This window comes from Mizuhopecten yessoensis, unplaced genomic scaffold (assembly GCF_002113885.1).
Source record: "Mizuhopecten yessoensis strain PY_sf001 unplaced genomic scaffold, ASM211388v2 scaffold4647, whole genome shotgun sequence".
Taxonomy (NCBI): Eukaryota; Metazoa; Mollusca; class Bivalvia; order Pectinida; family Pectinidae; genus Mizuhopecten; species Mizuhopecten yessoensis.
This window is the reverse complement of record NW_018405651.1, coordinates 39,576-56,066: the sequence shown is the minus strand read 5'-3', so window position 1 is coordinate 56,066 and position 16,491 is coordinate 39,576. Positions and strand designations below refer to the sequence as shown.

At 35.7% G+C, this 16,491-nt stretch overlaps 1 protein-coding gene across 1 annotated transcript in view; it reads right to left on the bottom strand.

Annotated features, from left to right (window-relative positions):
- Positions 1 to 5,047: 5,047 nt before the first annotated feature.
- LOC110449572 (major facilitator superfamily domain-containing protein 1-like) overlaps positions 5,048 to 16,491 on the bottom strand; it is a 25,023-nt gene continuing 13,579 nt past the window's right edge. The window contains exons 4-14 of the mRNA XM_021496522.1: positions 15,888 to 15,994; positions 12,963 to 13,018; positions 12,358 to 12,507; positions 10,826 to 10,978; positions 10,043 to 10,146; positions 8,558 to 8,658; positions 7,965 to 8,070; positions 7,174 to 7,314; positions 6,142 to 6,281; positions 5,779 to 5,893; positions 5,048 to 5,452 (exon numbers count right to left, since the gene is read on the bottom strand). Coding sequence (XP_021352197.1) covers positions 5,315 to 5,452; positions 5,779 to 5,893; positions 6,142 to 6,281; positions 7,174 to 7,314; positions 7,965 to 8,070; positions 8,558 to 8,658; positions 10,043 to 10,146; positions 10,826 to 10,978; positions 12,358 to 12,507; positions 12,963 to 13,018; positions 15,888 to 15,994 — 1,311 coding nt within the window. The 3' untranslated portion in view covers positions 5,048 to 5,314. The remainder of the gene's footprint in view (positions 5,453 to 5,778; positions 5,894 to 6,141; positions 6,282 to 7,173; positions 7,315 to 7,964; positions 8,071 to 8,557; positions 8,659 to 10,042; positions 10,147 to 10,825; positions 10,979 to 12,357; positions 12,508 to 12,962; positions 13,019 to 15,887; positions 15,995 to 16,491) is intronic.

The following is a 16,491-nucleotide window of genomic DNA, read 5'->3' as shown; positions in this document are numbered from 1 at the left end:
ACTCCTTTTACAATCCCAGGAATGTCTCAAATCAGCATTCTACGTACCAATCCACATCCGACATTATACCTTCTAAAATACACATACAACTCCTGTCTGATACACAGTATGACGTCTACCTTTTAAGCATTGAACTGTTTTTGTATGGTATTTATGATCTATTTGAATGACACAGCTTTGCAAACAAACAACATAATGCGCACTATGCAAAGCTATGTCATACAAATAGATCATAAATACCATACAAGAACAGTTCAATACTTATATTTACGGTTTCTCTGCCTCTTATGTTCTTTTTTAACTTATAATTTATATTTAAAAAAAAAAATGCCCGCCATATCGACAGTCCACACAATTTCGTTCAATAGTTTGAACAGCGAATTGTCGCGTGCTGATTGGCAAACAAAGTTGTACTTTGAAATTTTAAAAAACACTTCTATTTTATTCCACAATTCAGTATCAATACAATTGCGTTTGATATGTCTGTAGGGTGATTTAAGTTTATCAATAGAACTCTGAGCTGAAAGTTAGATTGAAGATTGTTTCGATTTTTCCCCGAAACAAATTTCATGCATGGACAAATACAGTGAACACCGTAAATCCGACATTGCCGTCAACGAGGGAGTTATTTTTGGAAGTGAATTCGAACTTTTCTCTTTGCTCATTTTGTGAAGAATCCAGGGGTGATTTTATTTGTTGATTGTATGGAAACCTGACAACAGTCGGTAGATTCAATAACAGCCTCGTTATTTGACATGTCGTCAGAAACTGCGGAACCGTGCACGTGGATGCGAGACGCGTGAAACCGATAGCGATTGAAGTGAGTGATCTTGCGACGGAGCACAGGTTCGTTACAAATGTCTGAAATGTGTATGTGTGCTGTGGCTCATATCAGTAGGTCTGTAACATATGTGTCAGTAGGTCTATAGAATATGTGTATTTCAGACATTTGTTACGAACCCCTGTTGATCAGTGCAGTGTAATAGACGATATTTCTGATAAAAGGCATGAGCGTTAAAATTGTTTCCATTGCCGGCATTGGTGATTTCAACCGATGTGCATTTTGTACGATATTGCAGACCTTGGTCTTGTTTTCGTTGTAATAAAAGTGTTTTTTATTTTATTTTCTTATTCTGCACATAAATTTACAATGACATTGTCAAATCTCAAAATGCCCAGCGATATTTCAGCAGCCGTCATGTTTATTTATATTGGATATTGTAGTTCCGGTCAGTGTTGTATTAATACGCTAAGAATTGTGTCTCATGATGCATGGTAATTAAAGTCCCATCAACGACACAGCTTTCAAAGAGGCTACACGTGTATATAGTGACAATGCCATGCAAATGTAGATATTACTATATACACCATGTGGATGATCATGTATGTCAATGTGATGTAACACATCATACATTTGACGGCTAGTGGTATACGATATAATCTTATTTCGAAAAACATCTGTGTGTGTTTAAAATAACCTATTATTAAAATAATTTATTATTCTCTAAAACAACAAGAAGGAAAAAGGCGTCGGATTTGTCAGCTTGCTTGCATTTATATGAAAAGTAAATCAGATAGGGATGCATGCATCTTTATGTTTATTAACCAATATTCGCATAGCGATTGAATGGTTGCTCTATAAAATAATAAAAAGGCTTGAAATGAAATATAAAGGACGTTTCTTCTGAACAAATATCACCATTCTGGTCCTTTTTGTTATTCAGAAATAGTCGTTTAAAGGTTGTATTAGACAATTGACCCCTGCGACCTTGAATATCAGTGAAGGTCGTTCATTTGAACAAACTTGGTAGCCCTTACAACTAAGCAAGCTACTGGCTATCTAAATCAGATAGGGATGCATGCATCTTTATGTTTATTAACCAATTTTCGCATAGCGATTGAATGGTTGCTCTATAAAATCATAAAAAGGCTTGAAATAAAATATAAAGGACGTTTCTTCTGAACAAATATCACCATACTGTTCCTTTTTGTTATTTAACAGTCGTTTAAAGGTTGTATAAGACAATTGACCCCTGCGACCTTGAATATCAGTGAAGGTCATTCATTTGAACAAACTTGGTAGCCCTTACAACTAAGCAACCTACTGGCTAAATATCATCAACCTGGGCGTTTTGGTTATTCAGAAGAACTTTTTTTATAGTTTTTAACATAGTTGATCCATGTGGCCTTGAAAATGGGTGAAGGTCATATATTTGAACAAACTTGGTAGCCCGTTATACCAGTTTGCTTCTGGTCAAATATCATCACCCTAGGCCTTTTTGTTATTAAGAAGAAGTTGTTTACATGTAACTAAAATATTGACGCCGAACGATGGACAACGGACGACGGATGACGGACGCCGCACCACGGCATCAGCTCACTTGGCACTTTGGGTCAGGTGAACTAAAAACGTTATACATATTCAACATATTTAAATCACTGATACTTGAAAATGAACGCATCCATTTGAAACAATGTGATTTATCACAGTATGGATATCCGTGCATAAATTACAATCAGATTGAAAAAAGGTCAAAGATCATAAAATCAAAACTACCTTATTGAAAAAATGTGACGCTTGAACAATAAGTACATTTTAAATCAGTGATATATAAAACAACACTCGTCCGAAGGTGTTTTGCTACAAATCAAGGCATGTCGGTCAGAGTCAGGTTATTATTCAACTTCATTAACCTAAGCGACCATATATATATATATTGATGTGATAGTGCATCTTGCGCAAGAATAGGTCCTCTACATCAGCGTTCCTCATCTTAATTGCTGCCTTCGGCTGTGTTTAGCCAAGGGGACTATTGGTTTTATATAATAGCTTTATTTTCAATTATAATATGTCAGTATTATCTTCTTTTAATATGATGTATATGGACATGTAACTGTTCTGTTTCACTGTGTCTATATAAAGGAGCGGATCGCTCCGAAAATTTGACAACCTCAACTTGTCCACACTGTTGGAATAGCTACTTTGCCCTATATATATTTATACACATACATGTCAAGGTATGACGTTCTCAGAGAACGAACTGGGGTAGTGTGAACGAAACAAAATGACACATTTATGACCTCAAGAACGCCGAGAAACCCTATTGGCCGTCAGTATTTAAAATCTGTTACAAAAATCGTGAAATTGGAGCAATTTCATATACATCGAATCAAATGCCTCCGTCATGTTATCAACACAAGCTACAATGTACATTCAATAAAGAGGAAGTTCTCAATGAGAAAGTCGAAATTGAATGGCTTAAAATACTGGTTATAAGTAAGCAATCTTGGTTTTAGGTAAACATCGTATTAAGTAGCTGTTATAAAAGGGATTCTTGTGTCCATGAATTTAAGATCATAGTAATACAGTTGCGTGACCGCACAACGCACCAAAAAATAGCGTGCGCACACCGTGCATACATCATTCACACACCGTCCGCACACCGTCCACACATGGTGCGCACAACTATGCGATTTAACAATCGTTCGCCCCGTTGTGCGCTTCTCTCCGCACAACTGTGCGATTGAGTACAATTTGTAGATCAATATTACGGAATGAAAAAAAATACGGAAACCTCGTATGCAATAATGAAAACTGTATGTATTACTGTAATTTCTCATCACAGTTATGAAACTTATGTACAGTTTTACAATGCGTGTAGCACAGCATTCCATTGGCCCTTGAATGCGTTTGGTTCCAAGGTAACAAAACTGGTAAATAACAATTTGATGAGTGTCCGGAGTTTATCTTGGCCTGTACCTGACACATATAACTGATATGCGATATCGAATGACCGTAATGAAACACCACTGGACGTTAAGTATTTGTTATTAGCATTCGGTTTGCCTATAGCTTCCCTTCACCTGGGTTTTCACACCCCTGGGCCTACCCGACGAAATACGTAAGCACCCCGGGCGGGAAAAAAATACGGCCCAGGTACATGTACAAAGTAGCTATGTTTACCTGTATACGGGACTGTGTTGTAATTTCACATGTATCCATTCGTCCATCATGCACAAAAATGTGCGCAAGCAATGATCGTCCAATTTTTTATCGTTAGCACATCGTGCACACATCGTGCGCACATCGTGCTCACACCGCACATCGTGTAACGTTTTGCGATCCAACAACTGTACATATTAACGATCGACGTAATAAATGAATTTCTTGGGATCCCAAAAAATTAAGCATCATATATTCAATCAAAGAAATAGGGTAGTTGGGTGGCACAGTGCATGACTTACTCGCCTTTCACCAATGTAACTGGGGTTTGATTCCCATATCGGACTTTAAATGGCAAAGTTGAAAGAATTTGTTTCATAATTGTTGTTAAATGAACAAAGTTTATATTGAAACAAATAAACAAAAATAATAAAACCAAATGGGTTATAACATTTGTTCCCATGGATAAGCTGTTACAGTCTGCTGAAAAGATATTACCATTAAATTGAACAACTGCCAACCAAACATTTGTTACGATTTCGTCTTCAGCATCATACTCCAAATTATTAACCATTGTAACGCAAATCGCATTCCTTTGCAGAAAACTGCTCTCATAATAGGATAACTAGACTTTCGGTTTAGTAAGAGCTATGGTAGTTTACAGAATAACAAATGTTCCGTTTGAAAAAAAATAAGAAAAGAATAATTGTTGTACAGAAACATGAATAGTTAACATTTCTTTTCTAAACATATTGACAATGTACATATTCATTTAGTTAATGCTTTTTTCGGTAGCTAGCAATCCTAGTTACTTTTGGAGGCGGTATCTGTACAATGTAATAATCAACATGATCTTATATGCAGATCAATAAGGGTTGTTTGGACAATGGAGTTAAGAAAAACAGACAATGTGTTTGGGTTTCATCTAAGCTTTACATTGAATTCAGATGCAGTTCATAGGCAATATGAAAACCCACTACATTATTATAATATTACATGAACATTAATATTGTAAAGGGTTCATATTTGACTTTCTTTTAAATATATCTGACAACATGACAAACAACTTTAAAGTGATAATGTAACAATGTTTTAATCTCCCTCAGTTAATCTTTTTTACAAGTTGTTAATTTTACTGACGGGTCATTGTTGTTTACTCCATCAGTACCACAGTACTGACTAAACGGTTCATTCATCGCTCACTGTGTTGTTGTTTACTACATCAGTACCACAGTACTGACTGAAAGGTTCAGTCATCGCTCACTGTGTTGTTGTTTACTCCATCAGTACCACAGTACTGACTGGAAGGTTCAGTCTTCGCTCATTGTGTTATTGTTTACTCCATCAGCACCACAGTACTGATTGGACGGTTCAGTCTTCGCTCACTGTGTTGTTGTTTACTCGATCAGTACCACAGTACTGACTGGACGGTTCAGTCATCGACATTAGGCCCATGGTTTCCATATTGGACTTTCTCCATCTGGCTAGCCTGGAGTTTAAAGCGCAGGCCTGAAACAGAATACAAATACATGTAGAACTGACTTAAAAGATAATAACAGTAACGGACGGCTTTATTGGCCCTAATAATGATCCTTTAATCTGTTCTTCGTCATTGAATCTAACACTGAACAGATTTAAATATGAATTAACCAAGCATCCGAAAAATCAAAGAAAATTTCAATGCTTCATAGATTGGACTATTCTTGAAAATGTGTGCAGGATTTGGCTTCATATGATTTCAAATACTAGTTAGTTATATTCCTACTCCATGGAATCTAAATCTCTCTAACCGTGTTTATGTATCTATGTCCTATCGTCCGGAAGTTAAAGTTTACCTTTCGGATATCCAGGACATTCATCACTACTCCGCAGACAACCGACATGGATGCCATTATTATCAACATCAGGAAGAAGTGTTGGTAATAGCACAATGCATCTTCTACGCTCTCCCTGTGTATATACATATTAACAATGGGACATTGGTACATGGTTGTAGCACATTGGATTGTATTTTTTTAAATGACATTTTCATGTTAATGTTGCTTTCTCCTTTACTCTTTCAAAATGATATGAAAGATTAAGTATTCTGCAAAATGCTCATAATACATCAATAAGTACACTTCTAAGGCAAAACTGGTGTTTAGTTTTTTTGACGTATTGAACGAAACGATTGACATAAACGTTCGAGTGATACTTACACGTTATGTCTTTGAAGTATATATCCCGAGGCAAGGAAGATTACCGCTACGTTTAAATTTCTCAGTAAAAACATCAACCCAGCAAGACTTCCTACATATTTTGCGGGACACATGAGCATGAGGATCTGCCACATCATTATCTACAAACATAATGAAATAAATTCGCTAGTCCTTAAATAGTTAAAGTGTATTTTCCACCGACGGGAGGTTCTGAATGTCTAACACATTCGGTTAATGCCTCTCAATCACAGGAATGATAATTGATTATTTTTCAAAATGAAATATCAAGTAAAATTAACAAGAATGGAAAACTTTAAAATATCAGCAAAACTGTAGCTGGAACATAAAATCGATAAAACATTGGCAATATATGACAAAGTTAAAATATTCACTGGTAACCACTCTGGTTTTGATATTAATGTAATTTATAATATTGCCATACGACAGGCTTCATTAATCGAAAGAGACAGCATATCAGCTTACTCCTGTATTTCATCCCTTCTTATGTATATATATATTTTTTTTATACAAATCATTATGCCGATTCCTGTTTAACTGCAAGACAATGAATGGAGTAGCTTATCTGTATTTGAAAATTATAACTACATTTACTATCAAAGAAAGTATGTTTTGAACACAAACATGAACTTAACACTGATTTGGCGAGCTTTTGACAACGACTGTTTCCTTTGTCAAGCAAAGAGTGCAAATGGCCGATGTCTCGACTCTAAACCGCTGAAAACAACTCACAAAGCCACAGTGGGCCGAATCAAGTAAAGTCAGCTGTCAAAAATGATAGAGACATTTCGCCCAATTGCACTCTAATACTGCAGGCAGTCAGGGGGACGGGTAGCCTATCTACCCATTCTGCCCCTTATGCATGAACTATTACTGCCAGCTCAAGTTCCAACAGGGAACACTGCAACGACGATACTAGTAGCTGCTACAACATATACCACAGTTAAAAAAATACGCAGAGGGCGTGGCACAGGTTCACAGAACATAACCGTATAACTACCAACACGAACTTACTGAACTTATACCGATGCCAATCCCGTCTACCAGGTTTACGATGATAACGTTTACGTCTTTATAAAATCCCATTAAGGCATAAAGCGGCACAATCCATGCCATAAAAAATGTGATCATTATCCCGTCACAGTCGACCATTTTCTGCAATCAAATATATGCAGGAACTGGATTTATCAACATATATATCTAAGACGTGAATCGGTAATAAATCAATTTTGGAAAACATATATAAATAATATCTTACTATGAATATTTCTACGTAAACGAAAGAAGCCTTATTGAAAAATATGAGTGAACCTCCTGAAAGTACTATTACAAAGTAACAGTGTATTCCAAAGGGGGAGGATAACTTTCAGTTTTGTACTTTTAATATTCACGATTCTTGTATTACAGTAGAGCCACGAATATCAATAAAATGAAAGATGTCTACGTTTACAAACAGTATATAATAGCATCAGCAAAAGGGAATATTAGATGATATCAATGGCTAACACAAGAAACAGAAACATGGCAGATAATGTAAAGGTATAATGTCATGACCCAACCAAAAACTCGACAAAACCTCGACGTTAGCAAGTATTTTGTGCTACACATGGTACCTTACCGTAATATTTTCTGTTCAGAATAAATGGTGTCGGTCTCTTACGACATCTATGTATTTTGTCAAGGAATATAACGGAAATTACAAAAATAGCTTTGGAAACCTTAACGAGCACATGCACTGTGCAAAAAACTTTTAATTTTCAGTGTATGAAAAGAGTCATTGTAAAAATAAAAAGTGTAATACTTACCAATAGGAAACATGCAAGAATACCCGGTAGCAACATGATTGGAGATAAACCGTTTATATGACTTGCCTCTATCATCGTGTACCCATATCGTAGCATCAAATAGTCTCTGCAATGATACCATAAAAAATTACCAATTCATAGCTTAGATCTTTCGCATTTTTTGATACCACATGTTTTTGGATTCCAAAAATATCTTTATCTGTGTGTGTTAAAAGAGGACGGACTACACTAATTAATTATAAAACACAACATGTATAAAACTAATTTTCACAATTTCTAAAGTGATGGTTAGAATCTAGGCATACAAATCAGCGTCAGGCATTATATAACAATGTGTTTATCTCCATATGCATATAAATAGAATAGAGTGATGTGAACATGACGACTGCCTATTTAAAGAACCTAAATCGGTTTAAACATCCTTCTTCAATCTGGCCAAAGTTTTGGCCTCCATGCAAGCTGTTTGGAAAATATTCCACAACGTGCCCGAAAACCTTCTAAAGCACCAGTGTTGATAGGTATCCTTTCTTATTGATGAAATAAAATGAGGATTATGATTGTTTAGGAATTAGATTGGTTTATAGTTTTCTTACGGCAAATTGGCTTGTTTAGGAATCCAGGACGCAGCATTTAACGCAATAGCTATGATATACAGCCAGTACGACCCCGGCAGCGCTCGTAAGTCTCTCAGCGTCTGCAAAGAAAACCCTCAGCAATAATGCATTTTTTAATTTATTTGCATTTTGGCATCATAATAAATGTACACGATGTGGCCACAAACGTAGAGCTGAGAGGAAGAAAGATATAATTGCGGTAGAGTAACATATCTTGAGCTAATTGCAGGGCCATGGACACATATTTTCTTCTCTTTCTTTATCCATAATAGATAGAAGCCACACGCGCTTTAATATTCCTATGGAAGAAATGAACGGTTTCAGGTTTTAGAAGTTTAGATTACTTGTTCTCAATGATGAGGGCTGGACGTATCGGATTCACCTGCCTGCCTAGTCTCAAAGATCTGTTTAGTAATGCCAGAAACTAACTAACAGATATCCAGGTGAAATAATGATTGGAAAACACAATCTTTTGTATTTTCAATTATGTTTTACCTGATGCTAAATGATTTCATTTATTTTGTAAACAAATTATATAACATATTGCATTTGGCGCGATGATTAGAACGAAACCCGTGATGTTTACAAATTTGTATTCAAATTAAACATTATTGTAGATAAGAGAAATTCATTAAACTTCATTTATTCAAACTGAACATGTTTTCCCTTCATTGATTATATCTTGATTCATGTCATCTGTTGTCATTTGCACAAAAATGACAAAATATAGTGTTATGTTATTATTTGATCAGAACTCTCCCATGTAAACACTGTGTAGAGAAAATGCTTATAACGATACATCTTCTAAACACAAAGGTATCGCTAAGCGTATACAACCCTTTCCAGCACCCAGATAATACGACATGACGAAATCGAAGGCTCGGAGGGAAATTACAAGAATTCTTTAATTTATGTATATAAAGACATAGAACAACAACATATCCCACTTCTATCCAACCTCCTCCCCTCCTCCTTCTTCTCCTCCCCCCCAAACTCCTTCCCCAACACCTCCTCCTCCAGAAATACAAATAATTGAATAATAAAACCATATTGTAAAAAACAGAGAACAGGAAATTGTCCTTGCCGATATCAATATGTATATACATTGTATGTGTGTTTTTGAGTTGATACTTTTTCGCGTGAAAACAATTATTTTTGAAGAAAATAGAAAATAAGTAACATAAAAACATAGGCTGTAATAGCGATGCCGTATATAAATTAAAACTAACGATTAAAAATATCTTTGTTATCAATCTCAGTAACGTTAAAGTAGATGATATAGTTTATAACTCGGCGCAAAAAAATTAAAGTTGACGAAATTTGTTGCAGAAATTAAAAACTGATGCGAATGCTGTATTATATTTATTTTACGGAGTACGAACGAAACTCAATTACATTGTGTCCGTAAAAAATATCAAAATTAGTACAATTAACCCCATGGTGTTAAATGCCACATGCACTTACAAACATTTTGTTATCCTTATCATCCTCGTCTAGCCTAGGATGTAGTGGAAGAAGAAACGCTAAACCAACGGCACACATAACTCCAATTCCACAGGCTACGACGCCTGAGAAAAAACAACAGTGAACGTGGTAACATGCAATCTAATCGAATGCACAATGGAGAGGAGATTATATTAAAAAGAAAATGAATAAGGAACGTTATAACATAACATATAATAAGTGCCGTGATGGCATCATAGTATGCCGATGATGATGTGTACAATGTATGTCCCAATGAGTAGCTGGGAAATGGTTGAATAAGAGACATCTGATTGAACCTGACGTTTCTATATTTATGTCATAGATGAGTTTCCCATGTGTATATTGTTGTTAAGAAACCCTTCCATTGTCATAAATATTGTAAAATATGTCAAATATAGAACATAGACACATATGAAGATCATACTTTTAGGTTCAAGTTGAGTATCATATCGATTTCACGAGTATGACATCTTTTTTTAACTGAAAAGCACAAATGGAAACATAACTTTAATCGTTAATACCAATATAAGCCCCGTTCTAATTGATGGCCAGTATTAGAAAATGTATATTGCTTTAGCTTTTCAATCAATTGGATGATTTCTGATTTTACACTTGTAGATATTTGATGTATCTTCTCTTTTGTTTTCGTTAGAAACTTAAATTGTCGCTCAGCTGTAAGTTGGTCGGTTATTTAAACATGTTCAGTAGTTAACGTATATAACCATGGAATTGAGCATACAACTTAATTATATCATATCATACCTAGCCATACAGACGGTATTAGTCCTGCAACTGTGTCAACGTAAGGCGTGACGTAATAGCTGATGGCCAGTCCGCAGTATCCAAATCCACTGATTGTCATGGCGCTTAATGTGGATTCTGGAAAACAATGGGCGACAACTCTGGCCTGCACAACTGAATATACAACAAACAAAAGTAATAAGATTGCATTTAACGTACATATATAATTGCGACAGTATTGTCACATAACTACTGTAGCAATTGTTGAAGGTACTATATTGTATTATAAAATGCAATGTGTAATAAATAAATACAAGTTAGTATCCTGTTAATGTCTACAGAAAATGTGCGCATTACCAGAATCATAGAACAACAGATAATGCCGAACAAGAGGGAAATGGTGCTAAGAAACATTGGGAAATTAAAAGATCAGGGACAAAATGTGGTGAAGAAAGGAGCAACAGAAAGATAAAAAAGATAAGACAGAAGACTATTAAACATGATGCGGACACCTCTTTCTCAATATAGATTGCCCGAACAGAGGGATGATGGTTCAAACATATTCAACAGCTCGAAGGGCGCAAGAGCCTCGCAAACTATGCAAACAATATGTGATAGTGGAGTGGTAAATAAATATGAAATGTGGCTCCCTTCTTGCACAGTATATCTAACACATGTTGTCTGCATTGTAAATCAAAGAGCGAATAAACAGTGTTTCAGCAATAATCACAGTAGCAGAGAAGTCACCAAACTGCTATTGTAGAAAGAACGATAACAAAAGAAGAATCCATCTAAGACTATTCGTGATTTTAACAACAACCTAACTACCTTGCGGACTTTTCAAGATAGTAGACACGTCCAGTGATAAGTGACCCTGCTGCAGAAGTGAGAAGAGTCAATAATATAAACTGAATTGAGGTATAGTTTGTGGAAATGTAACATGCATTATTTACAATATTGTGTTCAGTGTTACTAATGTACTGAAAGTGGATCGATTAAAATGCAGTGGTGTTCTTTCTAGCCCAACAAAATTAATGACAGTACCAATGTGTGCAAGGATATAAAACGGTCGATAGTTGCAAGGCAGTTACATGTACATGCAGCAAGAACAACTAAAATTGCTCATAGGGACAGATGATATTTCTATAGGTGATATGAAAGTCGATGTTTTTGATTATACTCATTAGAGTGCTCTTTAGTGTGGCTATGTGGTAACTACCAGTGTTCTCGATGTGATGACGTGACATTACTTTGATTTGACCTATATTTGTCGATGAAGCAGAATATGATTTATCTTTCGAACTACTTGTTAATTGTACTTTTTAATAATCTTATTGTTTGTTCATATTATCCCTACGTTTGTATTTGATTAATTCATTATAGGTTTGATTACTCTTCGGTATTTGCCTGTTTTTTGTCGTTATTTTTGTTCTGTTTTTTCAAAAAATCCATATTATGATCTTTAAGAATACGAAAAAGCTAATGTTACAGCAGTAGATATCTCAGGTAACACGATGATACATTTGTTATTATCTCAAATCATGTATACATACAACGCAGAGGTCCGTCTCCAAATGCCAGAAGGCCAGATCCCGTCACCATCAACATGTACATTGAGGAAGTTACAGGTGCATGTGACATGGTTCCTACGGTAAACATGACTGATCCAAGCAATGTCAAACTGCTGTACAAAATCGCAGAACCTAGATGAAGCAAGAAAAAGTTTAAGGGCGTGTTTTTGCAATTTCGATAAATTACACCGCGGGTGGTTACATGGCATGGACTTAAGGACATATATCATGAAATTGTATATCATCTATAATCATAAGTAAATGAACGTAGTCAGTCACACATGTATCATCAAACATCGAACCACTGCCACAATGTGTTGTCACACTGGCCAGAGAAACATGGATGTGTATTCCCATGTCTCGGTTTTACTGAGGAGATGCCTGAGCGTGGCCAGCTGGACAGGTGCCGTCATAATACATATGTACCAGCATCTGTCATTGTATGTAGTTACAATGGAATCAAACATGTCAGTGCGATCACATTATGCTTTTGAATGCATATCATAGACAAACAATGTCAACCATACAATGTTAACATGGCTTGATAAAATGCTAAATGAAAGAAATAGAAGTTTATGTTTACTTACGACCATTCCCGAGTCTGTCGACCAAGAACCCTAATGGCACACTCAGAACGATATTTCTGTAAGCAATAGACGTTCAAAATCCTCACATGAATACATTTATGTATGAGAATGTTTATATATATGTATGATGCAAGAAGGAAAAATACATCGTTTACATAAAGCGTTATTGTACAAATAGCTCGATATTTTACCTCAAAATTAAAAAAAAGGTTTCACAGTAATCTTATGAACGTAATTAGTTCATTGGAATAATATTAAACTTAAGATAAAAATTAAAGAAATTTTAAATGCTGATATGTCTGTTTTTGTATACCTTTCAAAGGCCTTTAGGTATTTTGTCTGATGAAGGCCACAGTGTATGTACGTACCGTACTAGTCATCGAAAAGTAACATATAAACACTTATTGGTTGTGCTACATGAATCGTTTCATAGGCCTTTAGCTTATTCTAAAAAACTAAATTAGCATACACAAATATGGTATTCAGCACAGCTTACAGCAAAGTTATTTAAAGTTTACCACATACAAAATTATGTATGATACATGTTTACTGTTATTTTATATGATTCATAAACAAATAGGTCGAAACCCGCATACACATTTGTTAACCCAAAGCCGATATATGGACGTGTAAAGTGTACGATTTCTACCTGTCCGTCTAAGACTTATTGGCATAATCATAACTTCCGGTGAATGAGACACTTCTTGGCTGTGACGTCACAAGTTCAACGGCTGTGAAAGTCACCATGGTAGGAACAGGCGAGGTCGCGAATGAAATGAGTTTTGATATTTCTTTGATGTAGATGGCATCCAGCCATATCAAATGTGCAAGAACTTTCAGACAGCGGGTTGAATGGAAACCAAACTGACGAATCTGACGAGGGTAACACAGACTGGAAGCATTGAATGACCAGTTTCGGAGCACTAATGGGCAATTTGCAGAATAAACGAATTTAATGTAAAATAAACAACACTGCTTTCGATGTTGTTGACCAACATTTGTATTTGACTTTTAAATGGAAACGTCAGATTATTTCTATCGCAAAGTAATATTATGTGCAACCGCTACGGTTCAAAAATACGAAAATATATCAGTAAAAAAAAAGAATGCTTAAAATATTATTCCAACGTTTGTGTCTACAATAATATGTATAGCATTTTGTTTTAAATATTCACTTTTACCTGCCGTGTAATCACAAATTGACGACATCGTGTCTTCCTTATGTAAGGTCGACGTATAAATAATATAATACAGACAAATAGTTGTATACAACACTCATATACAGTGCTGAGTTTTATTTAATATATAATTGAATTATGAGATTGAAAATAAACTATTTTCTTAATAGAATTTACATAAGTTATTAAATCTTTGATAAATAATGATAATCATCTCGATCTACTCTCGTAGCCTGCACTAAGGCGTGGGATGTGTGTACAGGTAAATTACTCTAAACACACCTGTGTCTAGTGCTGACAGCAGGAGGCCCAAACGCAAAAGGATGTCAGCAGGTTGGCAAGGGGTGCCTTGTGTTATTACATAGAACGGGGAAACAAATAAGTGTCAATTTCAAGGTTATTATGGATAAATAAAATGCGTAAGCACTGTCACAGATTGTGTTGAAATGTATGCAAACAACAAAACCACATTCAATACAACTGCATCAACCGAGAGGGGAAAGCAAACTGCTGGCCTGCATTTTGCAGATTTTAAATTTGAACAGGTGGTCCAACGATAAATTACTCGTATTAGTGAGACGTGAACACTCTGATTCGTCAGATGAGTGAAATAAACAGTTTCTTCTTCTTCAAGATTCTTGAAATTGGTGTGTACGTTTATAATTTATTATAAATGAAAGAGGTTTTATTATCATCATAAATTCACTCGATTTCATAGAAAATAAAAAAGGGAAAATATACCTGACCCATACCTCTATATTTAATGCAACGAGACGAGACAGCTTATTTCAAAAAAAGTACATACTCATTCACAATGTTACACGTTTGTATTAATGGGGGTACAAAACCTCAGAACCTCTTTAATGAAAAAAAGTGCTAATAACATGATGGTAAGATGTTTTCTGTTTGTATTGTGCCTTTTCATGGATTAATTTACTGCTGTTATAATACATATATGTATAAATATACAACCGTGTACATGCATGTAAGGAACCTCTATCGACATGTGTGTTCGGACAGTCGTATACATCACATCGTTTGCCTCCTCGAATGGAACTCATCGCACGGTCGAACTTTTCCTGTAGATTCCGAAAAAGCTGTTTTAAAACCGTTGAATTCGTGACGTCACATATTTGGTCTAACTGAGTTTTTCAGAAAAATATCAATATCTCGAAAACGAAGGCCGTACTTTTTAAGCATTGTATTGTATAATATGAAGTATTTTGATAGTTTTATGTAGCAAATTATTCAGGGTACACTTTAAGATGTCATCGATATGTTGCCACATGTTGACTACATTTAGTAAAGTGGTGTTTGGGTACTTTAACACACGTTGCTACGGATGTCAAAATAAAAGAACTTCGGTAGGAATCAATGTGAATTTGTTAGCAATGACAATGCGTGTTATAGACCATACATTATGTAACGAGGCTTGTGTTTGCCGATTTCATGGGGTGTTGAATTGAGTTGGGTCATCAACATCAACGTCATAGTTACTCAACATGTTTGTCAAGTTGGATGTTACATAGAGGTCCAGTGACATTTACTCCCTGACGAAGGGCTGAGCCCGAAAGCTTGGAAAAGAGTGACTTACAAGTTAATTAATATTATTGCGTTCCCTATAGGAAGATATGTTTATAGAGCAAAGTCAGTGTTGTCACAAGCAGATCAGTAACCTTAAAAAATAGCGGTCAACTGACCTCGTGAGTTATAATATATTCCATCAAGTGTTAGATCACCTACTTACGTCCATCTGCTTACGGAGAATAACATATTATACCGAAGCTCTCCAAGACCTAGACACACTTTACAATTGGTCTGGTCCCGCGTGTGGTTTGTTCCGTTGTAGGAATGCTGTAAAGATGGAAACAATTAATGCAGATTAAATACAAATGGTTCCCGCCGCGACACTACTCACCAGGGGGCGCGCGTGTACTAGGGGGTTACTTCCGATGCCAAGATGGCGGACGAGTGTTTTCGGAAATGGTCGGTACAGAAGCTGAAGACTGAATTGAGGAAACGGAGTGCTACTACTCATGGCAGAAAAAGTGATTTAGTTGAGAGGTAAAACATATTTTATTTCATACTGAATAAAAGCTACATTTATTGTTGCCCTTCTATCAGTTTCACCCGTAAGCTGTTCGGGTAATCGACTGTCACTGTCACTGTCGGTGTCATCGAAAGTGAAAGTAAGTTTGGGGACAAGTCCGAAATACATAATTATTATATTCGTTTATTTTTTTTGATCGGCGTATATCTCCATTCCTATCAATAATGATTGAGATCAAGGTGTGAAGTTAATAGGAAGATTTTGACAGTGCTTCTTTTCCTGGTTTGAACAAGCAGGGGGG